Source organism: Egretta garzetta, unplaced genomic scaffold (assembly GCF_000687185.1).
Source record: "Egretta garzetta isolate BGI_Z169 unplaced genomic scaffold, ASM68718v1 scaffold153, whole genome shotgun sequence".
In the NCBI taxonomy this organism is placed as follows: Eukaryota; Metazoa; Chordata; class Aves; order Pelecaniformes; family Ardeidae; genus Egretta; species Egretta garzetta.
Window position 1 is genome coordinate 985,098 of NW_009259114.1, and position 27,509 is coordinate 1,012,606.

Genomic DNA, 27,509 nt, shown 5'->3' on the forward strand with positions numbered 1-27,509 from the left:
ATTGGTACAATAATATTGGAGTAGGATTCTGTTGTTTAACCATAGCCTAGATTGCCATTTTAAGTCTCCTATGATTTTCTGCGTGATGTCTCAGCTTCTCCTCTAAAAAGGAACAAATCTCCCATAGAATCCTATAGTAATATCTGCCAATCCTGTATGGATTTCTTGAGCCTTCTAGGGCATATGTGAAGGTAATAGTGATCAATCCTCATGTAACCAAATCATGGCCTGTGGGTATTGCAGAAAAGTAGCAGTGTTGTATTTATTGGTTAAACCCCTTTTCTCAAATTTCAAAACCTCACACTAAATTCACATTGGATTAGCATTAATTATCCTATACCCTTTCTCTCCTACCACCCAATCAGTTCTGAATGGATCCTACTGGTAAAGTGTAATTGGTAGAACCACAGAAATCTGAGTGGGAAGGGACCTCTTCTTGTGGTGTGGGTCTTATGTGGGGGGAGAGAAGGAGGGTGGTTTGGGGAGGAGCGTTTGTTTTAGTTTGGTTTTTTGAAACTTGAAAACTTGCAAGAGCATCTAACATCAGTGTTCAGTGTGGAGATGCTGCTAGAAGTAGTAGGGAGACATTGAATTCTGTGTGTCAGAATATATCCCTTCAGATAAATGTAAAAAATCTGAATAAGGTGGCAGTCTTTTTGAAAGATACTTACCTACTGTAAATGATACCATTTATCAAGCTGATTTCAGTACATAGACACATGTCTAAAAGTACAGCATCCTTAAAAATAGTATGTGTATGTGGAATAGTAGGAGGGGAAAAAAGCCTCCTCTATTAGCAATTGATGCCTATAGCATTGAACCCTCATTTTAGGAAAAGCTATTTAAACAAATAACTCCAAACTGCTGACTCTCCCAGTACCTTAGCAATACTAAGGAATGAGAGTGCTTAGGAGAGTTAGGTGTGTTGAAAAACTGTGGTTAAGGTAGAAGCAAAATATAGAACTCATTGCCTTCAAGTCAGATGGTTTCTATCCTAAAAAAAACCCAAACCCCAATCAAAACTGTTGCAGGAAATAGTTAAAATGCTATAACTTTGCTAACTAAATCCATCAAATTATGTGGAGTACCATCTAGAATTGCAAAGATGATTAACTTGGTGGGACAGCATGCAGGGGCATAGAATCTGTTACTTGCTATAAATTGTACTAGATGAGAGAGAGGAAAAAGACCTGTGTGTATTAAGTATGTGAATGAAAGTATCTGTTTGAAGCAAAGGAAAAAGCAACTCTAGTAAGATTAGCAAAGGTCTGTTGGCAGGTGTCAGTGCCAGTTTATGGGGTGCTCAGTAGACTTCAGCTGGTGTAAAGAAGGTGTTTTAGTCACTTTTCAAGACTAATGGGTTTGAACTGGAACAGATGCAGTAAGGAGATGCAAGAGGATCAGGGAACGGTGTATTTACCTCTTGAGATCAGCATTTTGGGGCTTGTTTGAGGGGTCCTAGAGGAATGGTTAAGAGATGATATGTTTATTCAATATAAATAAATAAAATGGGTGGGTAAAGGGAAAATATGTCACCTCATTTAACAAATATTGGCAAAAGCCTGATACAGTTCACCTGCAGAGTCCATACAGTCTTGAAGTTGAAAGGCTTCCAACAGTCAGAATAGTCAGGTTTTAGACCTGTAGAAATCTAACTTGTGTCAGAGTGGAGCCCAAGTTTGTAGTGAGGTAGATGTAAGTGCCTGCAATGCTGTGGTCTTTCTGTGGCCTTTTGACAAGACTTTTTGAGACTTCACTTAGTGAGAGAAATCAACACTGTTGCAATTTCACCCCTGAAGTGAAATGGCACTTTATACTAAAAGATAATGAAGGTGGTAAGAGAAAGCAAGGTGCATGTAATAAAATCATAGAATCATAGAATATTTTGGGTTGGAAGGGACCTCTAGAGATCATCTAGTCCAACCCCCCTGCAGTGAGCAGGGACACCACTAACTAGATCAGGCTGCTCAGAGCCCCGTCCAACCTGGCCCTGAATGCTTCCAGGGATGGGGCCTCGACTACCTCTCTGGGCAACCGGTTCCAGTGTTTCACCACACTCATTGTAAAGAATTTCTTCCTTATATCTAGTCTATCCTGTTTTAGTTTAAAGCCATTCCCCCTTGTCCTGTCATAGCTGGCCCTACTAAAAAGATCTTTCCTATAGGCCCCCTTTAGGTACTGAAAGGCTGCAATCAGGTCTCCCCACAGCCTTCTCTTCTCCAGGCTGAACAAGCCCAACTCCCTCAGCCTGTCCTCATAAGAGAGGTGCTCCAGCCCTCAGATCATTTTTGTAGCCTTCCTCTGGACCCACTCCAACAGTTCCATGTCCAGCTTTTCATCCACCAGCACCCCCAAGTCCCTCTCAGCAGGGCTGCTCTCGATCCTTTCTTCCCCCAACCTGTATTGATACCTTACACATCTTCTACGTGACTTTAAGATATCTGAACCACTGTTGTTAAAGTATGCTTTTCTATGTAACTATAAATATGATGGGGAAATGCAAGATATATATATTAAAATAAAAACCTTGAATAACTGTCAACATGTGTTGTAAAGATGATTACACCTTTATAAATTAATGTGTTATGTTCTGTAAATAAAGCAAACCCAGAATCCTTAACTTCAGTAGCTATGTAACTTTTTTTCTTCCTTCCTTCAGATAACAGTGATCTAATTGCTTGTACAGTCCTAACAAAGGATGGGGGTCAAGTTCAAAGATTCTTGGCTGTGGATATTTACCAGATGAGTTTGGTTGAGCCAGATGTTGCCAGACTTGGCTGGGGAGTAGTTAAGTTTGCAGGCCTTTTGCAGGTAAGAGAAGTTTTAATCTGTGTGGTTACTTTTTCTCAGCTGAAAATCTACAATTATGTTGGATAAATAGTAATACCAATATTGGCTTATATAATTAAGCTCTGTACCATGCTTACTTGTTTTTTCCGCTACTAGTCTTTTTTCTAGTTCCTGCCTTTTAAACTATTTCTGGTTTTCTGAAGAAGTTTACATAGCTAACTAGGCATGCTTGAAAATGGGGTAACTTCCCCAATATTTTTTGGGCTGTGTTCATTTGAACTTCCATTAAGTAGCACAGTAATGAACTCTGGAAGAGTTCTGATCTTCTTATATGGGTAGGGAAGGTGACAGGTTGTAACTTCAAAATTATCTGTGCTTATCTAATTGATTTCAAAAGCTTTAAGAAGTTTCTCTCATTTATGTCTCTTTCTTGCCTTAGCCAACACTGTATTTCCTGAAAATTTGCTGTGCTTAAATTACTTAATTGAATTTTAAACTGACTTAATCTCTATAAGTACCCATTTCTGAAGTACTAAATCCAAGGTTGTACAACTTGCATAGTCCTTTTTTTTTTTTAACATGGAAACTTTTTTTTAGGAGCTTTAGTGGAGCATTCATAGGGTTTTCTTTCAATGTTGATATTTAATCTGTAGTTTAAAAATGCTAACTTTTTCATTAGCTACTTGCCTTCTGTTTCTTTTTAGGATATGCAGGTGACGGGTGTAGAGGATGACAGTAGAGCTCTGAACATAATAATTCATAAGCCTGCCTCAAGTCCTCATTCTAAGCCCTTCCCTATCCTTCAAGCTACATTTATTTTTTCTGATCACATTCGCTGCATTATTGCAAAACAACGTCTTGCAAAAGGCCGTATCCAAGCTCGGCGTATGAAAATGCAGAGAATAGCAGGTGAACGGTTATTTTGAAATTATTCTGAGAAACATCAACATAGGGATGAGTTAGAAAAATCTAAGAAGTGATGTGCCACAGAAAGCTGTTAACCAATGTCTAGTTTCCAAGCAATAGATTTTATTGGATTAAAATACGTGTTTTCATATTTAATGATAGACACATCAAAGATGATGGAAAAGAAGGAATCCTGTCTTGTTACCACTAGCTGCCAGTCATTTCACAAAACTCAGCATTTCTCTTTAAATGTGATTCAGCGTGGTGGTTTGACCCTGGCTGGATGCCAGGGGCCCACCAAAGCCACTCTATCACTCCCCTCTAACTGGACAGAGGAGAGAAAAGTAAATCAAAAGGCTTGTGGGTCGAGATAAGGACAGTGAGAGACCATTTTATCAGTTACCATCATGGGCAAAACAGACTCAACTTGAAAAAAATTAATTTATTATCAATCAAAATCAGAGAAGGAGAGGAGAAAAACTGCTGGATCTTAAAAACCTTCCCCCCACCCCTCCCTTCTTTCTGGGCTCAACTTCACTCCCAGTTTCTCTACCTACTCCCCCCCAGCGGTGCAGGGGGATGGGAAATGGGGGTTGAGGTCAGTTCTTCACACGTTGTCTCTGCCGCTTCTTCATCCTAGGGAGTGGACTATTCCCCTGCTCATGCATGGGGTCCCTCTCTCGGGAGACAGTCCTCCATGAACTTCTCCAACGTGAGTCCTTCCCACGGGCTACAGTTCTTCATGAACTGCTCCAGCATGGGTCCATACCTTCCACGGGGTGCAGTCCCTCAGGAGCAGACTGCTCCAGCGTTGGGTCCCCTGCAGGGTCACAAGTTCTGCCAGCAAACCTGCTTCGGCGTGGGTTCCTCCCCCCACGGGTCCGCAAAGTCTTGCCAGGAACCTGATCTGGCGCAGGCTTCCCATAGGGTCACAGCCTCCTCCCTTCGGGCATCCACCCACTCCAGCGTGGGGTCCTCCATGGGCTACAGGTGGATATCTGCTCCACCATGGACTTCATGGGCTGCAGGGGGACAGCCTGCCTCACCATGGTCTTCACCATGGGCTGCAGGGGAATCTATGCTCTGGCACCTGGAGCACCTCCTCCCCCTCCTTCCTCACTGACCTTGGTGTCTGCAGGGCTGTTTTCTCTTGTGTCCCCTCACTTCTCTTCTCTGTCCAGCTACTGAGATGCAGCCGTTTTTTTTTTCCTTCTTAAATGTGTTATCACAGAGGCGCTTCCACTGTCGCTGATTGGCTTGGCCTTGGACAGCGGTGGACACAGGGAAGACTTCTAGCAGCTTCTCACAGAAGCCACCCCTGTAGCCCCACCACCACCAAGACCTTGCCACAGACACCCAATACATTCAGAGATTCAAAATTCAAATGCCCTACTTAGAAAGTGGATGTTCTACTGTCTTGGGACTAAATTGGAGCTCAGCTTGCCTGAGTCCTGAGTTGGGTGGTCTCCTGATGGTGTTGATGATAATAGTTAATGCTTGGGTGTGGTGATGATGAGCAATCCAAAATGTTAAGTGGATTATGAGCAGCTAGATTTCTGTGTTTGGAGGAGATGTATGCAAAGAGATGAAGGAATGAGTTAACTTGAGTAAATTGCAGAGTGGTTAAAATGTTACTTGAATATTAAGTGAGTAAAGAATAAATTGAAGCTTGCTGTTAAACTGAATGAATTAGTGAGTACAGAAAAGGAAACTGAAATACAGGAAGGTGGGCAAATGAGAAAGGACACCACCTATCTCAGTTACTTGGATTGTTTAGAAGCAATAATGAACCAATCATGGTTGTGAAAAACAAAGTCATAGCTGGTATTAAAATTATTGAGTTGGCCAGAGAATTATTCTGATTATAGATGATTTAAGATTATTTTAGTGTCTTATGGTTCTGTAGGAAGCTAACTAAAAAGAGTTTTATGCTTTGGATTTACAAAATAAATATATCATACTTTATGGCTTGCTTCATGTTAAAAAATTGAAAGCAAGTTTGAGGTTAAGAAAGGTCTATTTCAATATTAAAATTTGAGGTTGAATGGTAATGCAAAGGCATTTTTTTTGCCAGTTTAAAGCACATTGTCTCTTTAAATGGCTTTCTGCAGTGTTCAGTTGTAACTAATTAATGACTTTACTTTTGCAGGAAAAAACAGAATTTTTTTTTAATAACTCCTACGGCTTATTTAATGCAAGGAGCTTACTGTAATACTTTTTTTTTCTTCTCCACTGTATTCTGAGGCTTCCTCAGTGTGAATGTGGTGTGAACAGCAATGGTAGAAAAGGTTGCTGGAAATGTTGTCTGTCTTTTCCAATGCAATTGTAACCATAATTGAAGTAAATGCAGGCAAGTTATGTTAAACAATCTGGTTTAGTTTTAAGATCCCGAACAAACTATGAATTTTAATTTCACCTACTCTTCCTGTTATATATTTTTGAGTAACAAAAATTATCAATTGTGATTAAACACAGCTCTCCTGGATCTTCCTGTTCAGCCTTCAACTGAAGGTGTTATGGGTTTTGGACACAGCTCTGCAGCTACAGCCCAACACCTTCCATTTAGATTTTATGATCAGTCACGACGTGGTAGCAGTGATCCTACAGTGCAACGCTCCGTTTTTGCATCTGTGGACAAAGTTCCAGGTAAGATTAGCGTTCATTATCAAGTGATTTTTGCTTTGTGATTTATATCTGCAAAAGCTGAACTGTAACTTGTATAAGCAATTAAAAGCTTACTGCAATATGTTTCTGAACGCACAACTCCAGGATGAGGCTTATGGAAAAATTTACTCCTAGAGAAACAATACCTGGGTGTGTATTCAGTGTATATTGTGAGCAATACATGCATTGCAGTTTCTCCAGATACACTGGATGTGTCTTAATACTTTGCCTTCCTTTACAAATTGAGTTAGTTTAAGTCATGTTTCACATATTCAGTATTTATGCAACACATCTGTCAGTTGTGCATAGTTCCTCCTTTAATTTGGTTATGATCACTTTCTTGCCAGTTTGCAAAAATAGCTAAGATACTGTGCACTGCTTTGTTTACCTTAGAGCTAGCAAGACAGAAAAGGGCCCCAGCTACTCCCAAAACACTAGTTTGGAATTGGGATTGAAGGAATGATTCTAAATCAGTGAGCTCTCTGCTCTTTTGTCTCCTTATTGTCTGTTTCACAAATTGACTTCTCTGCAGAGGTTTTTTTTCCAGATGCTGAACTTTTCTCCTTTTGAATTGAGTCATTTTAAAGTTGAATCTCATACTGCTTGAAAGTACTTAATTTTGTTGTATTATACAAAAAGATGCAATCTTGTTACCACTAGCTGCCAATCATTTCACAAAACTCAGCATTTCTCTTTAAATATGATTCAGTGATTCAGAATTCAAATGCCCTACTTAGAAAGCGGATGTTCTTCTGCCTTGGGACTAAATTGGAGCTCAGCTTGCCTGAGTCCTGAGTCTGGGGAACAGAAATCATGAAAGCATATCTCTTGCTGGTCAGTTTTTTCAAAAGAGAAGTGTATTGTATGATGGGAATATATTTCCTTATTTGACGTGACTTCCATGGAAAAGGTGTGGTTGAAAAGATGCCAGTTTTACTGTTTCAGAATCAACCTTCTCTAAGAAGAATGTGCTTTTGTTCATAACAAGTGACTTCATCTACTGATTCTTTTTCTTTTTTTGGGGGGGGGGCGGGAGTTGGGGAGGTAAGGGGAAGGAAGATATTGGGGGTGGTGCAACATGGTAGTTTGTTCAAGCAACCATATACTTACTTTGAATTCCAGGAAATGGAGAATTACACTGTACGTGTGAGGGCTGTTACAGCTTTTGAACCAGGTTTTTATGCAAGACAGGTGAAAGGTGACAAGAATATAACAGACCATACTTCAGAATATCCCTGTTAATACTCTTTATAAAAAGTACGGGTTGTGCAAATGCAGTGAGATGATGTAATCATCCCAGATGGCTCACTTGATAAACTGGGCAATTCTATCAGAGAAGAACAGAAGTAAAATCCTTCACTTGATCAATTTTATCATCATGAAGTCATGACTATGAATATACTTCAGTGTCTCTTTTAGGTTAATGGCCTTTGCCAGAATGTTAGAGCATTTTGGTGATAGTTTAGTTGGCTGAACTTTTCATCATGTTATATATTAGCTATGTATTCACATGATGATTTTGAAGTGTTCCTTTATTTACAGAAAGAATTACATTGTTTTCAAAGAAATTAGCAGATTTGGTAGGTGTCCTGTGAATGCAGGTCTTATATTGAAAGTAAATAATCACTTCCTCTCCAAGCAGACTCAAATATTAGTTTCAAATACCAGCGGTATACTGAGATTTGTATGGTCAGTGTGTCTTAAGGGAAATCTAAATATTTTAACAAGTGTGGTCACTGTCCTACTGAGGAGATTTTGAAAAGCAAAATGAATCAATAGATCTCTCATGATTTTTTCCATGGTTAATACCTTAGTATATGATGATGATAAGATTTTGAGGGGAAAAGTTGGAAAAAAACTTCTTGTTAATATTAGCCATTGTAAGCAAAGTATAGCCATCTCAATTTTTCTCCTTTGGATTTTAAAATTGTCTTTTATAGCTTTGTAACCCTTTAAATTAAAAAGAAAATGTAGGTGAGAATTCTGTATAAAGTTTGCATCACTTCTTGGGAATAGGAAGACGTTAAACAGAGCCCAGGAATTGTTTAAGTAGTGTTTGAGATTGAGGTTGTTCAGATTTATGTGAAGAAAATTTATTTTAGTTTTGTCAGTTATTTTAGTTTTGTCATTAAGGCATGACAACCAAAGCATTATTATTCACTGTAAAAAATGATGCACCCTTCTTTAGCAGGTCACCACAAGTGGGCATAAAATCATACTTCTTTTTTTTTAAAATGCATAATATGAATTTATTCTTGAATGTATATAAACTTTTGTAATTTAATTGCCTTCTCCGTCCACAATAAGAAAACTGATCCTTTTGATAAAGTACTAATGAGGGGCTTGACATTCACAGGTGGTGTGCATCTGCACTTGATTGATTTTATGAGGTTAGATTGCTCAGCACATTTGAATGTCATATACTAGTTATTTTGGAACTGTAGTGTGGGACTCTGACCCTTTCAGGTTCATCATCAACCACAGCTACCATAGGAGCATCAGATTGGGTTAGTTTTCTTTAGTACAAAGTTACTTCCACTGTGAGATGCTTTGAAGTATCTCATGCTCCATAATTCTAGGATACAGTTGCTTTTATAGCCCATATCGTATTTTTGAATGGTTAGTTCTACGTGAGAATAATGAGGGACAACTGCTAACTCAGTTTATCATCTCAGTTTGTTTTTTCTAATTCATCTTTGAACTGTTCCAAGTTTGATATTTAGTTATGGCTGCTGCTATTATAGACCCAGCTCTGCTGCCTTTTTTTATACCTATATATATTGCCTGGCCATCAGAATTGTGGGATATGACTAGATACTAATCTTACTGTCATCTTCAGAACGATGTAGAACTAAAACAATTTCTGTGCAGAGGTATTCAAGCAGAAGTGCCTAATTAAGGTAGTTTGACAGTACTAATATTATAAGATACAACTATAACTTGATTTATGTGATATGAATTACTGCTTATGTGCGAGAAATGAAAGATACCACTGAAACTGAGTTAAATATGCAGAACTGCTTTTAAATAAGAGGTTTGGAAACAATCTTTGACTGTACCATTTGAGGAGTTTATTTACAAGGATTATTTTCAAAAATACAGCACTTCAAAATAGTACATTCTGAAACTGAGAATTCTGAAGTCTTCTGTTTTAGTGCTAATGTGCTTTAGCTCTCTCCATGCCAGTTGAACTACAGTAACTATTCCAATTTTTTTCAACTTATAGAAGGGACTTCTCTGGTTGATGGAAGAAATTGTGACATACTTTAATATGTTCCTTTGTGCATTAACGGATGGTCAAAATAAATGCTGTCTCAACAAAGTATCGCTCATAACGAGGATGTGCTGGCAAGGCATGAAGAGTATCAGCCATGGCAAAGAATTAAGTCCCTTGATCTCTGGACTTGAAACTAGTCTGTTAAGTATACTAAATTGATGAGAACAACTGTGAATAAAGCTACATTCATCATATATTGGCATTGCATAGCAAATCTGGAGACGTAAAATGTCAGTTAATCTATTTTTTAATGCTGGTTGAAGTGGCAGCATCTACTGGCAACAGAGATCCAAGTAACTAATATGTTTTGTATGTGTTTTTTCTTGGCAGCAAAAACATTTTTTGCATTAGAAGTTATTCTCCAGTTTTATGAGGTTGTAATGGGGATTTTAAAATATAAATAATCTCTACAAGTTGTAATTTTTAAAAAGTGCATCAGGTTTTCTGAGGCAGAATAGCACTTTGCAAAGATGCAAAATAACTATTGAAAGAAATAATTTTCAGGCGTGCAATGGTTTGGTTTTTTTTCATCCATACTTGCAAAAAACCTCAAGTTCAGCATTGCCTTGATTTGACTAGGGACCAACACATGGAAACACATGAGAGTTTTTTATGAGATAACTATACTTAGAAGAACAGAGTAGAAAGAAATTGTAATACAGAAAAGACATTGGCGTGATGATGGGGGTTTACAATGAGAAAACAGTTTCTGCTTTCTTAGCCAAGGTTTTATTTCTACTTCTCAGGCTTTGGCTTTGTTTTTTTTCTTCTCTTGTTTGTCCTGTTCTCTGCCACCACCACCCTTTCCCCTTCATCTCACCTTCAAATTTTATTCTTAGGAGATCTTAGAGTTCAGGCCATTTTTTTCATTAAATCATTTATAAGACAGTAGGAAGGTTTTCTCCAATTTGGGAGAAAGGTTTGCATTAATTGCATAAAAAAAGTTCCTTTAAAGAAAAGCTAAGAAGCTATTCAGGTTTTGGCATGAAATTTTGCTGCTGTTGTGTAAAACACAGCAAAAGGATAACTGTTGATACATATTCTATTAAAGAAACACAGCCTTATGAAACATCGTGATTATGGAAATAAGGTCTTCTCCAAGGAATGGGGAAGGTACATCTTTACAAATAACGCCTTACTGAGTCTTAAACAGAAAGTTATGTTGAAGCAGATTCCTAACTGCTGCAAAGGAAATATTTGTGTTTGTAACTAATGTTTATCACAACTGGCAAGTCATTAAGTAGTAACAAAGGTACCTCTAGAACCTTCTCAGTGTTATTTTACTTCCCATAGCCATGATTAATTCTGCTCACCTTTTCTTTGCAGATGATATTTCCTGAAGGAGTTTCCTGGTTAGAATATTTGTTCTTGGTCAGTAGTTTTTCATTTACAGGATTTGGAATGATTTAGCCTTACCTCTTCTTCCTACCTAAATTACCTCCTGTAGCACATTTAAAATCCTTCCTCTGCAGTTGTGTTGGGGGGAAAAATACGTTAAGATCATTTGCAAGCAAATGCTTCAGTGTAAGGGCATGACTCCATGCACACTGTTCTGCAGAACCTTTAGGCAGGCAATCTTGCTGAATCAGGCCAGCTTTTCCTATGATAGTTGCCATAGACCTTGTTTATTTTTTCTACTGTTTTTACTATTTTGGTGAGAATGGAAGATTTCTCCTCCCTTGAAGTGCAAACCTTTTCTGGATATAGGATGCCTTTTTCCAGCACTGTAAGCAAAACAAAATATACTTATGTAAGCACTTCTATACCAATGGCTTTAACTGTTCCAAAACCAAGTTTCATTCACTTTAACAGATGGCTTTGCATCACTTCTGTGGTCACAAATCCATTGATTATTCCTTGTTTCCCATCCTAACTGGTATTTCAAAAAATGAAGTATGTATGAGAAACCTAATGCACATTTGCTATATTAAAAACTGTATGTGTCAGTGGCCCTGAGTGCTATAGAAGTCTTTCATATTTGAGGTAGTTTAGTTTGTGGTTAACTTTTTGCAGACTATCAGGCATCACCATGTGTAACCTCAGTTTAACTTATCTAAATGATTGTAGAAGATCAATCACTTTGGTTTCTGAAATAAAGTACAGGGATTTATTTACATTTATGGAATAATTAGCTGCTTACCAAACTATTCTGTTTTTAACTAAAATAGATGTCTCCTGCCATGGTGGTATTCACCCTGGACATAATGAATTGTAACTAAAAAAAAAGAGAAAGGCTTGGTAAAAGTGGCATTCACCCATCTAAAACTATGATGCAAGTAATACAACAATTCAGATAGCATTGTGTTTCTGTAAGTGGTTTTGAGTCTAGTTCTTGAGTATAAGAATGGGAGGTAGAGGGTAAGAGGTGGGACTGCAGATTAAGTCAAATTAACAGGACTGATGTTTGTTAGCTTTTTTCTGTGTCTGTCTTCACCCATTCTGGATGTTTTTCCCTTGTAACACCTGTCAGTATGTGTTGCTGCTAACAGCATTTGCCCAACTTGTCATGTCTGTGTTACAAAGCTTTAATATGCTTCTTGTAACAAGCCCATTTAAATATAGTTTTGACTGGCTGCCTGCTTCATGGCACCAGCAAATTCAGCATATAGGAGATTCTCTATAATGAGTGATTCATTCATCCAGTGTCATGGGAGATTCCCTATATAAAAGAACAAAGAATCGTGTAGTACTTTTGCTTTCTTTCATACCTCATGGTCAGATACTTGCCTTTTCAGTGTTCACTATGCAATGAAAGCAACGAGTAATATATTGTTAGGTGTTTCATAGTGCTCATCGTAGCTACTTTTAATAATTCAAGGGACTGACATTAAAAAGTAAACTTTTGCATTAATACTTACCCATGGGAGAGTGAGGAGGGCTGCAGGAGCAGCTGAGTTGTGTACATCACCTGACATACAGCCCATATTGAAGATACTTCTTTCAGTGTAAGAAGTGCTTCAACTTCTGAAAAGCTGCTTGCTATCAAAACCTGAAGAGATGACTGGAAGTCTCCAAGTACTAGGAGGAATGTCTGCCAAAGAAAAGCCTTACTAATAAAATCGGGGAATTGCTATAGGTGTGTCATTGTGAGGAAGGTTGCTGAGAACCATGAGAAGGGTGTCATCCTCTAAAGAAAGTAAGAGATCAAAGAAGTATGAACAATGCAGTGGTAACTGTCTTCACTGAACTTATGTGGGAAAGAGCAGGCCATGAACTTTTCTTTCAGAGCATGTTGTAAATTCTAGCAGGTAATTCCATAGCATTCTTATAGTAGATTGCTGCTATTCTAGTAGATGCTAGACCTTTAGGTTTCGTTTTTCTGCATTCAGAAAGTTCTGCATTTGAGGTTCAAAATCAAACAATTGACTTCTATAACAACAAAACTATGAATACTCTGAGTTAAAAATTGAGCTGAAAAATAGGAGTAAAGGGGGGAAACAACTGCTAGTTGAAAGATACAGTAAAGGGCAATTGAAAGATACAGTAAAGGGCAACTTGCTGGTTTTAATCTCATGGGAGATATCCTGACTTCTTCAAACAGCCTAATTGCAAGTGAGTTAGCAGGTGATCCCAAAGCGGGGGTCTTTAACATATGGGGATCAATAGAGTCCATGAAAATACTTTCTGAAGTTTTTCAGAATTGGAATATTTTCACTGCAGGTCTTGATATCCCACACTATGGCTTTTGTGCAAAAGGAAACTTCTTGTCAAGCCTGGAGCTTTTGTAGTGTCACTGAACAACTTTTTTCTGATAATATGGGAGAAGGCTGTTGCAAGAGTGCTCTGACTGTCTTGAGCCAAAGTCTGCTGGAAGCCAGAGCATGGTTACTTGATTTTGTCCCAGCAATGATTAACTCATTTTGTTGTTAAATGAAAATATAAGCTTTAAGAAAGTCAACAATCACTGGAAAACACAAGATGTTTTAAAGAACAAAGAAGGATGTGTTTGTCAGATATAATATAACATGACTACTTGAACAAGGTTTTTTTCCTTTTCTTAAGTAGCATGCTTTTGAAACACCAAGTGGGGGTTTTGGGGGGTTTTTTTGTTCCATATTCCAGCTTTTCTTCTCAAATACAAACTACATTCTTACAAGACTTGATGTTGTAAAGTGTTCTAACTCTTCCAAAGATACTCTTGTATTTCTATTTATGTTGAGGTGAAAATAATGGTCAAGTGTATGCCTTCAGTATTTATAATCTGTGAATGTTTGAAAGTTAGTGTTAAATTTAAATTGTCACAAGTGAATCATGTCAACCAGACATGTAGCCAGAAGGCACTATAAAAAATAAGGGTGTTCATAAATACAGGCTAGTTACATCAAATGAGATTTTACTGTAGTATCTGTTTTGTATAAAGTTACCATATCATCATTCTCATCCATAAAAGAAAAATGTACTAGTTGTTTACTTCTACTAAATGTTCAGCATGTGTTTGCAGTGCTGCTGCACTTGCTGGAGACACCTTTGTGGGCACTATTTTTAGTAGGATATGACTGAATGGCAACATAACACATTCAACAGTAACCTAAAGAATAAATTTGAGTTGTCTTTTGTCTCATAGCATGCTTCTGCACAAAGTATTTTGCACAACATACATGTAAAAACTATTGTTTAGTTTCTGAGTCAGTGTAGTCTTATGCAATGAATGGATGATGTAGATGTCAGGTACACATGGCTTCTCATCTTGACTAAATCAGTGAAATTAAATATTGCAAAGTACCTCATTCTCAGGTTATTCAGTTCTGAGATGTTGGGTATGAGAAACCAGGGATTTGAATTCCTTCCTTGTGCTTCTTTCCCAAATGGCGTACTTCCAATGGATTTTCCTGTGCTGCAGGTCCTCAATACCTTATGAAATTGCATCTTGAAAGAAAAAGTGCATGAGTCATTGTATGTGAGGAGGGAATGAACTAAAATGAAGATTTTTTTTTTTTTTTTTTTTTTTTTAAGGCATGTCAAAGGTGGAAGCAGGGGGTTGCAGAGAAAGGAGATTACGTTAGGAAAGAAGAGGATGCTCAAAGAATTTGAGGAAATATTAGACTGAAAGCCAGAAGATGACTTATTTAAAACACGCTGTCAGACACTGTGTAGACCTTTTGAGTCTGAAGACTGGAAAAGTTTGACTGGATGAAATCCAATGCCAGCATTAGATTTGATTGAGTAAAATTTTTTAAAGTTATCTCTGCAATGAAGAAATGTATTGCAGACCTTTTTATGCAAAAGGGTTTTTTTTTCACTTTTGACTTAACCATTTTCCTTGTCACGTTAAGGTCTGTGACCCATGAATTTATGGAATTTATCAAAAACTGAAGAGTTTTGACTGCTTGTCCAAGCTCTAAGTTTTAAAATGTTGTGAATCCCTTAACCTCTACTTTCTTGATGAGCATTTGTAGCATGTTCTCTGTAAGAAGCATTCAGATTTTCAGACTTCCAGGATGACAGTGGGAGAGAGTACATTCTCTGGGTCACTACACAAAATTAGCGCCAGTTTGATGCAATATTTGCTCTTGCCCTTTCTCAGTTTGTTCATGTAGCTTAACTCTTTCAAGGTAATTATTAACTTGTAAACTTCATTGTCCTGTTTTGCAGGCTTTGCTGTAGCCCAGTGTATAAATCAGCACAATCCATCACCACTCTCATCACCATCACCTTCCAGTGGCAGTGGGAGTACAGGGCGCTGTGATTCAGTGACTGCAAGCTCAACATCCACTCCTTCTGCTGCACAGAGCCCATCAGGTATTAAATCATGATTTTCAGCCTAGGCACTAAGGGATGTAAAGTAGCTTATTGTAAAATTAAGTTACTATGTTATTGGATTAAAAACAGTGGGGCTTTATATTTTTAGATCATTCGATCATTCAACGAAAACAGTTAAAGTAGATTGTGGTGCAAATTTTAATGATCTCTTCAGCTTTCTGGAACTCTACTAAATACTTGGCATCTTTCAGCAGTGATTTTTAAGTACTGATGAAATAATGTCTTGTTTGTCTCACTTGTCTCCTAGCACGTACAATTTAAAATATTGTTGGTTTGTTTTGTTTTTAAATGAAGTATTGCTTTGCATAAATTTCTAATGTAAAATATTAGCCTGTCACCGTAGTAGATAAGTTGATCTCCACATGAAGCATTTTTTTTTTTGAACAGGGTGACATTTGCTTTTGTATGTTTATCTGATGCTCATGTTAATTGGTAACAATGAAATATTTGAAAATAGTTATTTAGGAAGCAAATATTGTAAAGCTTTTGCAATAACACTCTTCTGGCTGAATGCCACCACATTTGAGGAGGCTATTTCATTGGTGCAGAAGAAGCTGCCGTATAAGTAGACTGACTGGTCAGTATGTTTAGTAGGTATGTTTATACTGGGACTTCTTGTTGCATTAGAATGCCTTTATTCCTCCTTTTTTTGTGTGGTACTCGTAGATAATCTTGCAATGATGTCTGTTCTGAGTAAAAATTATGTGTGAGGTAAAGCCACAAGCTGGAGACTAAACAAGAAGTAAATCCTGAAGGGTGCACACTGGAATGCTTTCATGCTAGAACTGACCTACTCTACCTCATTTTAGTTATAAAACAATAGATGTAACTTGATTCTCAAGATCTTTTCAAAGAGCCTCCTCATTTTAACAGACACTTCCAATGTTGATCACTCCTTGAAATGGTTGTTCTGGTTCCCCCTTCTAAAACATATGATTTTGCCTTTATTTGCAGTCCTACAGGAAATGATACAATCCTTGTTAGGCATTTAGTGTTTTGTAGGTTTCACTGAACAGTGTCAGGAGATCAATGTACATTATATATCCAAAGTTGACCATCCCTGCAAGAAATATTGCTGGAAAGGGTAAGCAAAGGCTGCTTATAAATGATATGTAGAGCATTCTAGAACCCAGACTCTAGATTAAAAAGCATCTATTACTGTGAGAGATAAACAAATAGTCAAAACATTCCTGCAATATGTGTAATTCCAGAATAAAATTTGGAATATTTTTCTATGTGCAATCTATTCAAAACTTTGGAAGAACCTAATTTTATTTTCCCTGCTGGTAAGCAATAGCTGTTGTGTAGTCTCTTGATGGCCTAGATAATATATGGTGATTACACAGAGAATTGGTATCATTTGTCAAAAGTCTCAGAATGGATTGGCACTACAAGAAAACATTGTTTGACTACATGTTTCGCCTTAGCAATGTAAAAAGGCTTATCTACAATGTCCTTTGCTGTATTTGAATTCTGTGATCAGGAAGTGAAATGCAACTACAGGTTCTTGGCAATAGTGACTAAGAGAAAACTGTACTGAAGAAATGAAAATAAAAACTCTAAATTATTTTTGGTGCTGTAAGCAGCATGCTGGTTCACAGAAATATGAAGCAAGACTGTACTACATGTTTCAAACTGAGGTATCTCAAGTGAGTGTTATCTGACTTCTACGAAAAACTGAATAGATCCAGAGCACGTAATTCCTCATCTAGCATAAACAGATAATGCCTAGATTGAAGAATAATCATAGACAAAATTAACAAAATTTAAATCTACTTACACAGTATGTTGGCATTTGTATAACATAAAATTATGTTTATTTTTCCTGCAACTTAAAAAGCCTGATGACAGGAGGCTGCTCATTGGTTAAATAAATAAATCAATCAATCAACCAAAACCCCCCCAAACAAACTCTTCTCCCCACCTCTCTCCCCCAAAAACCCCCACAAAACCAAACCAAAAAAACAGAGGAAAGTTTTGTTTGGTTTTACAATGCCTGGTTTCAGTCTGCACTTTACCAGTTAGGTTGCATGAAATGTCCACACTTAGTATGATCTTCATTGTGGCTTAATTATAATGTTCAAAATGCCACATGTCAGGTAGGAAAACAGTATTTGGATGGATTTTGGTTTTTTGCTTTAGCAAATCTAGTTGTGAGGATAAAATTCCATGCCCTACCACTTAACCTTCAGCAAAGTCAGTGGAAATGAATGTGAGAATCTGTGTCAGCTACTTCAGTCCCAAGTCAGCAGCTTTCATTAACCTGCTGCAGGGGTCACTTGAGCTCAACTGCTGGATTTTGTTCTGCTAACTCTACTCAGAGAGCAGTAACAAAGAGGAAGACGGTGACTATGTGCATGAGCGGGTAGTTTGGTGCAATAGGACAACGAATAGTTGGTACTGCGGTGTATGTATCTAATCTGCATGTGGCTTTGGGATTTTGCTATCGACCCCGTTTACTCTGACCTTTAGGACCAGACATCCTTGCCACGTGTGTGATTGTTTGAAGGACCAGTTATTAGTTCAGATGTAAGTTGCTATTAATATTTGAAGTGTGTGTGAGGCATAGTTGCAGCATATCTTACAGTTTGGTTTCCTTGTGAAAGAATCTCATTAGTGCACAGAAACTGTTCCTAAAACCAGACTAAAGCAGTAAGTATGCATAATTCTTCAGAGCTGCTCTATTGGTTGGAACCAAACTGCTAATGTAGTTCCAGCCAAGAATGTTTTAAATAGTTACAGCTGAGTGGTGGGCTGTTTCTCAAGGTCCTTAGTGTAGACCAGAGAGGATTCTGAAATCTCTGGAGCTGGGTCTTTGGGGTGTTTTTGGGGAGGGTTTTCTCCAACCCAGGGAGCTGCTTTGACACTTTTTGCTACTCTTCAGTGTCAGATCAAGACTATGTCTATTCCTGGGAATAGTATTTCTGCATTAACTAATTTGACCACTTTACTGCAAGTTTATAAAGAATGTTCTCATGAATGTTCTCCCTATTTATATGTAATTGTGATCTATACTGGAAACTTGCCAGGAGCATGACCATAAAAGAGATTGTTTGGTATGTCCAGACAGCTGTTCCGTACGTTTCTGCATGAACAGAAGTACGCTGCTGAAATAAGTGATAGAGTCTTGACCAGTGTGTTATATTAGGTCTTACAGACCATTCAGCTGAGTTACAGAAACAATTGTTGGTATTCACCTACTTCAGTGTAAACCAATGTGATTTTCCCTTAACCTGTTCAGGACAATTGAAACTAAACTGCCTTACTGTGCTGTGAAGCAGAAGAAGAGGCTTGCATGATGTGAAGTGGCTCCTTCAGGGAGGAAGTAACAAGTAGCTGATGACCAGCAAGCAGTTACCAAGATCTAGTTTATGCACTTGAATGCTGCTACCATCTGTTGCATTTGAATCTGTCTTCTGATTTCCCATTCCATTTTAAACACACTCAGGCAAGCACACATGTGCTCTTTGTCCCTCCCTCCTTCCCTTCTCCCCCATTTGTTCTCACAACTGCTCAGGTTGTTGACCATGAAGAACATGTTAAGTTGCTCAGGAACTTCAGTCAAGAAAGCCAGACAAGATAAAGGGGAGATGTGTATGTGGACTTCAAGGAGACTACCTTTGTTAAGAGCAACATCTTAAGCCATGCCAAGCTGTTTCAACTGTAAACTTACGATAATAGTGTCCTAAGCTACTGTCTGTTGACATATTTAAATTGTTCAGAGTTTTATATGTTTGAAATGGTATGTACACACTGACTTATTCATAAAACAGTGATAGATGAGAACAAAATAAAGACAGATTGCATAATTGTTAGTTGAGAGAAAACAATGTTACAAGATAGAGAATATATTAACAGTTAAACAGTAAAAGAGCTCTCAAAAATATATCATAGGGGAAAAAAATTAGTCTGGTGTTTCATAAAAATACTTTACTTGGTATCACTCCTACCTGCATCAAACGATCACACAGTATCTTAATGTGAGGAGGGAGGTTAACTGAACTTACATAAAATCATATGACTGATGTATATGTTGCAGTCATTGCAAGAGAACAATAGTTGCATTAACTGCTTTGGCATGAGTAAAATAAACTCCTATGACTCCTGAGTTTATCAGCTATCCTACCTAATATTTGTCGCAATACTTCGTGGCACAGGTAATTTAAAGCCTAGCAGCTCTCCCATTTGCAGAATTTGGAAATTAAGCTTAGCCCTTTACAAGATCTCTGTCCCTTAAAATTGAAAAAGCAGAAGTCATCCCTTAAAGAAAGCAGAATCCCTAGCAAGACAGAAGAAGCAGTGTCAGGTTCTGCAAATGCTGCTATCAGGTTGGGGTTTTTTTTCTTTGTATTTACATGCTTATTTTTTTTAATGTCCATTTGAAGTGTTGCTATGCATAAGACAAAAATGTTCTCTTGCTAGGCAGATTTTAATCATCCAGCTTCTGAGCTTAGAATACAGTCTCTTCTTGGCTACACTTGCTGGAACCGTGCACTTCTTTAAAGTGCTTATTTTTATATATGCCAAGGATTAAGATAAAGAAGCTCTCTTACTGTAAGTTAGCAGTCTTCCAGAATTATGTATGTGTAATGTTATCCACGCTGTATTTTATCACTTTTTAAGTTGTCTTAAGCTTTAAAATGCAATTGGCTTCAACACTTAAGAAAATGTTTACACTGGAGCAGTGGATATTGAAGACTTCGGAAGGCATTGATCTTCTATGCCACTTATGCTGTATTTCAGACTTCTGGCAGATATTGATGGTAAAAGGTCTAAAATAAGTACAAATAGCTGTCCCTTGTTACAGAGAGTATATTGGATTCCAGTCTGTAAAATAAAATTTATATATTCCGAGGAGGGGATGATTAATCAAGTATGGAGAGCCTGTAAGAGCAGTGCCTGCCATCTTACTGAAACCATCCCTGTCTTTTCCCTCTATAATCAGTAATGTAAATGTGGTTTGACATCTTCTGTTCTATAATGCTAGTAATTTTCTAACTAGGTGAGGAAGTACTTTTGTTTCTAGAAAGTTTCTTTTCTAGAAACTTTCTATGCACAAAGCATCATCATCTGAACTGCTGCTATCTTTTAAAACACTCTGGCTTTATTATAAACCAAATCTAATAATTAAGTTTCATATCATAGAGTAGTAGGGCTGAATGGTCTGAAATATTGTCACCTGCATGGTAGTGCACCTCTTACAATTTATGGCCGGTGGAAATCAGAATATTTCTATTTCACTAGGATTTGTGATAAATAGCTTCTCTCAAGATTATTCTAAAGCATGCAAGTAGATTGTAATGCGTGCTAGTCTGTCTTCAGTATAAGTGCTGTTGGTATTGCCAGACATAGCCCAAACCATGTTATGAAGATTTCCAGATAGGTTAGCAAAAAATGAAATTGAGTTAAACTCACTTATTTCTAAAGAATTAATACTTCCAGCTTCAGAAGTATTTCCCAAACTTGTAAGACTTGGTGTAGTGTCAAATTGTACTCAAGATACCAGCAGTTGTGGATGTGTCCTTGTCACTTACTCTTGTTACTACTCTAACATTTATCCTTTGTCTTCATTCCAGTTTCCCTTCCTTGTTTCATTGTTAAAGCCTTGGTATGATCTATCACTGTGTTTTCCTCTAGTAAGGTCTGGCAGGAAAGGACGTCGGCGGGTGTTTAGTCTGTCGGAGGCTGACAGTCACGGTGGACACTGGGTTTAGGTCTTCAAGCAGCAGCTGCAACAGAAACTCGCGCAATATCAATTCAGGCAGGTTCCTCCATAAGCTTTCAAAAGCCCGTAACAGTTAACAGAACATATTTGGTTTTCATGCTGACAGCAATGACTGTGAGGTAGGAAACTGAAGAAAGCATCATAAATATTTGTCTTTACTGTATTTTGGGGGAGAATTGTAAAGCAATAATTAGCTGTTTCTGAAAACCTTATCTGCAGTATTTCCCATGTTTCTTGGCTCTCTTGCCAAAGATGGAAATTCTGCTATCAAGCCTCCAGCTTCAAAGCAGCTATGTCTTCATTTGCACAGGGGCAGCCATGGCTGTAGTGGAATTTAGTAAGCACAGGCTCCTGAATGGACAGTAATGCAGGTACTTGGCTAGCAGCAAGAAATCTATTTATAACTCGGGTAAAATGAACAAGAATTCAGCATAAGACTGTCCTTGGACTGTGATGGCACCAGCTTAATATTTCTATGATCATCAAACTCAGGCAGATGGCTTTATGGACTGTTTAATTGCCTGATGAGATGAGGCGGGGAAGTAGATGCAAAAATGATGGAAATATGCTACAGACTACCTTATTTATATAGGCCATTTTAACTTGTATCTAATTAATTTCTTTTTTTTACTGTCATGGCATGAAGATATTTTACTCTGTTAATATTGTATAAACAACCTTTTTCATCTTTATAGATTTACTTTTCACCTAATGTCCTGTTACTTATATTTTTGTTATCCTTTCATAGTATGTTGCTGTACAGCTTAGGTCACTTCTCTGTAGATGATATTAATTCTTTCCTTTTCCTATACTTTTCTATCTTCTTTCACTAATAGTCACCCTTGATATAAGTTAATATATCGGAATTTGAGTGATTTAGTTTGGATTTTTTTGTTGTAATGATAATCTTGGTAGCATTATAGAAGTGCTGAAAAACATATAAGGTTGCTGAAGCCACTGCAACCAGAGAGAGTTAATAATACCCAAAAACTTGCAAACTGACATCCTGTTTTCAAACCTTGTTTGGTACTTAAATTTGGGGGTATGTGGGGGGTGTTTGTTAGAACTAAATGTTAACATCACAACTGTTTTAAGAACCTGACTTCACTCACCCTGGTTTTGTTGCAGATCTGGCTTATACTTTTTGCCAGAACACTCTTGTTTAAATATGTGAGGGTTGGGGATAGATAAATAGAAATGCCGTTTTCCCATATCAATGATAACTTTTTGATATTTAAGAATAGAGCATATCTTAGTAAGTGGTGATTTTATTCAGGTGAAGATGACAATTATTTTTGCTCTTTCTATCCAAAAGTCAAACTGGAACCAAGTGTTAAAAGTTTGGGGGGTTATTTTGAAAGGCTGTTAGTGGTTTTGTGTGTAGTATAGATAGTAATAGGTAGGTATAGGTCCAGTATAGGTCCAGGTAATGGGTAGAGAACTTAATCTCTAAACGTATTGGGTGCCTTGAAACTCTTTTGAATCAAGAGCTTGGTACCTATCTGGATTTGAGAGACAGACATTCTTGTCATGATCCCTTCTTGAGGTTGGTTTTTTTTTCAGCTAGGGTGCATCTTTTTGCCAATTGTTTATTCCAGTTTCAGAGACTTTAAGAATTCAGATCATACATAAATATGTATTTATCTACTTGGATCCTTCTCTGAGTTATGCCTTCAAAAGGTTTTGAAATTTTGAGCCTCAAAGATTTTCTCATTAGTAATTATTGTCCTGAAGCCATGTATTCAATTAACTGGGAGGTGTTACATGTGAAAACTTTTTACATCAAGAGGGGGGGTCTGATTTTTCATTGTAATGCCTCTTATATACCAAATTTTCATTCCAAGATGCTGGATCTCTGTATTCTATTGTCTATTTAGTTTCCTTCATCTGTAGTCTAGGACTGTTTTCCACTATCCTTGTATCCGTATGATATGGGAGATGATCATGCTTAAAAGCTTACCAAGCACAAAGTTGCAGTTTGAAGCTAGGTATACACCTCAAGTAGCCTATGCATTCGAGAGCTTAGTCACAAAGATGTAAGTACTGCTCTCACAGACGTAGTTTCTACCTGTGACTGAGGAGTAAGATTTTTAGTGAAGTATTTTAGTTAAGTATTATTCTAGAAGGGATAATATATTGCAAAATAGTAGTGAGAGCTGTTGACCTTTTCTTGACAATGTTAAAAGTTGTCCCTCCCCCACCCTTTTGTGTATTTGCTTTCTGCCTCTGTGGGGGACTAGCGGCAGCTGGCAAATACCTAGTCATTTTGGCAGTAATGCCATGCTGGGTTGCAGAATAATGGAGTAAGAGAAGTGAAGCTCTGACAGTGACTAATGAAATATTGAAAGTAGAGGAGAGAGGCTTACTTCTACCAATAGTAAATAAAAGTGGGAGGGAAGCATAGAAGAGCTCTAATTTTGTATTCTCTATAAATACTGCAGCTGAAATACTGAACAGAGTATGTTCTGGTTACTTTTTTTTTAATGTTTTTATCTTTTTTCTGAATGTTTTTTCAGACTTTTGGATAGAAAATTTGGACTCCAGGCGCTTTTTTTTTTTTAATGGGGACTTTTTTTCAAATACTTTTCTTTTTCTTTGTGGCAATAAGAGGGAGTCACTAGCATTAATTTAGATCCTACATGGAAGGATTTAGGGACGGTACAACATAACAAAAGAATATGTAAGTCTGTCATGATTTCACTAAATGAAAGTATTGAGAAAATAGATTAATATATTTTATTGGGAGATAAATTATTAATAATATTAATGATTAATATTAATAACATTAAGAAATGAACTGCAGAATCAGAAGTGAAATAGCAGAACTGCAATAGAAATGTGCTGTATAGAACATTCGTGAGCAGAATGCTATTGATTGTTAATACTTTCTTTACCAGAAGGTCTCAGGTTTCTGAATCCTGAATTTTGGTGAATATTTATATTATAACTAAGGTAAAAAATAATCTTGGCAAAGAACATTTTATATTCTCTTAAGACTTTATAAATTCGGAAAGTAAAATCACCACAGAGAGACTCAGTTTAGTGCATACTTAAATGTTAGTATTTATCTTGGAATTCAGAGAAATTAGGCTTTACTTCAATGTTTTTAGCAGTTCATTTTCCATACAAGTCTTGCATCACTTCCTCCCTTATGCATCGCTACATTCTCATTAAGGTTTCTTGACAGCTAAAGAGAAGAATCTGCAGAGTTACTTTGAATCTGTCCTTATTTTTCAAAAATAACCAGTGATGTCCCTTTTATTTAAAAGGAGACTTTTTTTACAATCTATAAATTTTCTTATTAAAGCAAAAAGCTTTAGCCACCTGGTTCAGCAAAAAGTAAAACTGAGTGGTGTTGTGAAGTGAGAATACACCATTGTTTGGGGTTATTTTACCAGAAGGGTAAAAAACCCAATAATCTTACTTTTATCCCACTGATACCTTACAGATATCCATTCCATTCTCAGCTTTGTTTTGCTTTTTTTTTTTTGCCTTATTTCATGCTTTCTATTCTTTTACAGGATTAATTGGAATCATATTGAAACTGAAATATTTTTAAGGTCACTGTGGTTTAAAAACGGACCCTATTTCTTAGCTTCTCTATTCACTACATTGCCTTGTAGACTTTTCTGCAGATGCCTGTACACTTGAACACATGCTGTTTCTTATAAGAGCTCTAAAAATAGTCTGTCTTGAAGCTGGATACCTGTTACTTTAATGGCATCTATTACTCTAGTTTGAAAAGAAAAAAAAAAAACAACCCTGACTTTTCTGGGCATACTTGCTCATATAACGGTATATTGCCTCATCCCCTCCATTCACTATCCATCTGAGCCAAATGAGCAGTTTACTTGATAGCTGGGATTTTAAGGGGGGAAAAGGACAGTACAAATAGCTGTTAATGTTTGGGTTTGGGGTTTTTTTTTCTTTGTGTGGGAAGGTGTAGTAGCATAAGTTTTCTGTGGTATGTAATGCTTATTCCAAATTTTATCTGTGGTGTATGCTCCATGCTTAGGAGCACAAACAAAATCATGTAACACAAGGCTGTACAGTAAGCACATTATTTTCCTCCTGTTCTTCCATAGTTCTGCTTTCTGTGGTTGAGGTGTCATTTAAATGTGAATCTGGAGAATGAAATGAGAGAACGACTTATGAGAAACTAATTATACAGGGGTTCTTTTTTCTTCTTTTTTTTTTTTTTCTCTCTAAAGAGCTTCCTCATACAGGGTGGCTATTCATTTTAGTCTATACTAAATATTGGAGAGGCTTTTTTATCTTCCCCTTAATTTGTCTCTCTAGGAATATTTCTGATATTGCTGCATATTCTAATACTAAATATGTAAAACTTTGTTTCTTAATTTCAACAGATTCCTGCTTATGCCTTCGTTATATTTTGGTTTATTTCTAGTTACTGAAAAGCGATTGTCTAAGCATAGTGCTTTACAGAACTGCATTTTCCACCCAATTATTCTTAAATACTCATAAATAATAGTATACTGTTAGGCTTAATGTACATAGTAAGTTGAATATTGATTGTTTCTTGGTGTTTTCTTTTATTAGATGACGCTTCAGCTCCAGAGCAGCCTCAGACGACCATTTCTGGTCAGATGACCATTTCTGGTCAGACGATGTTGACTGATGAAACTCTTTCAACTGTCTCAAAGTCTAGCAAGAATGCTGTAAAAAACAGTGATATAGAAACAGCAAATCTGTCTCCTAGCCTGATTCCTGCACAGCAGCCCACAATATCATTAATAACAGATGACAATACAGATGCACTAAGTGTAGAGTCACTTACACTGGTGCCACCAGTTGATCCACACAGCATTCGAACATTCAGCTGTATTCCTCAGTCCTCTTTGCAATATGAAGTTGAAGTTTGCAAGGTAAAAGAGGTAGAGGAAGGATGTTCTGACTGAAGCCAACCTGCAGACTGTGATAAACAGTGAAGCAAAATGCAACCAGATTCTTTGTTGTTTTTTCTTTGGGAGTGCAGATACTTCTTGAAGCCTGAGGGGCCATCTGGTCTGCAAGAAGAGGCCCACTGATGAAGGAGAATGTGGGCAGCTTTTAGAGTAAATATCAGATGCTCAGCATATGTAAACTGGAGAAGAAAAAAAAAAAGCTTTTGAATTTGGACTGGTTGTTTCTTACCAATTTCTGTTACACAAGAACATAAAAGTATTTCAGAGCACCTACTTTCTTTCTATTATAGTTCCAACTGCAGGAACTAAGTTAATTGTAAAAGGTCTACAGCATTATGGCAAAGTGAAGAAATGTTTGGATACCTGGCTTTAGGATATTGTATCGTTACTTCTCTGAAACTGGAGACATGCCATTGACCAGGAAAAAAATATGTATTCTAGTACAGATATAACATTTCCATTTGAGGCATGGTGTGGTTTTGAGTTTCTTTGTGTGGTGGTTTGTTTTTTTTTTTTTAAATCCTGACCTCATTCATCTTTTGGAGGGTCTGCATGATACCAGCAGGCTTGGCCGCTTTCAGTGTTGTCTTCATAGGACTCCAGACTTCAATATTGTGTTTTCCATTTGTAATATTTATTTCAAAGTTTGATTCAAAGCAAGTTATATATTAATTTTTTAAAGGGTAAGAGGCTGAAATTTAATAACAAATGCTTATTCAAATTAACATAAAGGATTTTTGAGAGTACTTTAGCCTTTGATTAACCAGCTACAGAGGAATGTGAAATATTTTAAGAGATTGCTATAGCCTGTTCACTTCTGACAGTCAAATTGTACACTTCTGAGGAATGACGATATCCTTTCTACTGAAGGACACCTAGAAGCAGATGGAAGCAGTTCTACTATGAAGAGTTTTTTTTAATTTTTCATCTTCATGTAGGAAGAAGGTCACCACATCTAACTGATAATTCCTTTGCAAGTCTGAAACTCAAAAGGTATTGTGTAGTTTTTTTTCCTGTCTGGGATAGTTATCACAGTTAAACAACATTGCCACATAAAAGTGATTCTGAGTTTATGCTTGCCTTAGTTTGCTTCTTAGATTCTGATACCAAGTTGAGAGAAAGTAGTGGGAAAGTGTTGATTAAAGTTTGGAATGTTCTTTGCTGATTCGATATATAATTTAACATGAATGGAATTTAAGATTTTTCTTCAATTTCCATGTGTGTTAATTTAAATTAATAGTAAAATGAGCAGATTAGCATTGTGGATCTGCTCATAACACTGAGTGCTTTCTGGCTCTCAGATAGAAGACTACTATTTACTTTACTTGGTATTGTGATCTCAGTTATCAGTGCAATCTGTTTCCTCGTTCTGTCTCTATTAATGTTAATTTCATATCAAGTAGGTGAATCTGAAAAGTTTTTACCTACTTCCCAGTCTTTTATTGTACCACTTCCTCACTGT

At 37.1% G+C, this 27,509-nt stretch overlaps 1 protein-coding gene across 6 annotated transcripts in view; it reads left to right on the forward strand.

The window, feature by feature from the left end:
* CLEC16A (C-type lectin domain containing 16A) overlaps positions 1 to 26,837 on the forward strand; it is a 77,142-nt gene extending 50,305 nt beyond the window's left edge. For 3 of the 6 annotated variants that reach the window (XM_035891061.1, XM_035891062.1, XM_035891064.1), the window contains 5 exons: positions 2,660 to 2,811; positions 3,495 to 3,699; positions 6,172 to 6,342; positions 15,230 to 15,376; positions 25,683 to 26,837. In XM_035891061.1, the coding sequence (XP_035746954.1) occupies positions 2,660 to 2,811; positions 3,495 to 3,699; positions 6,172 to 6,342; positions 15,230 to 15,376; positions 25,683 to 26,041 (1,034 nt within the window). In that variant the 3' untranslated portion in view covers positions 26,042 to 26,837. Of the gene's footprint in view, positions 1 to 2,659; positions 2,812 to 3,494; positions 3,700 to 6,171; positions 6,343 to 15,229; positions 15,377 to 21,034; positions 21,159 to 25,682 lie in introns of those variants that run through there. The other 3 variants (XM_035891066.1, XM_035891063.1, XM_035891065.1) reach the window with 3 other exon arrangements.
* Positions 26,838 to 27,509: the final 672 nt, after the last annotated feature.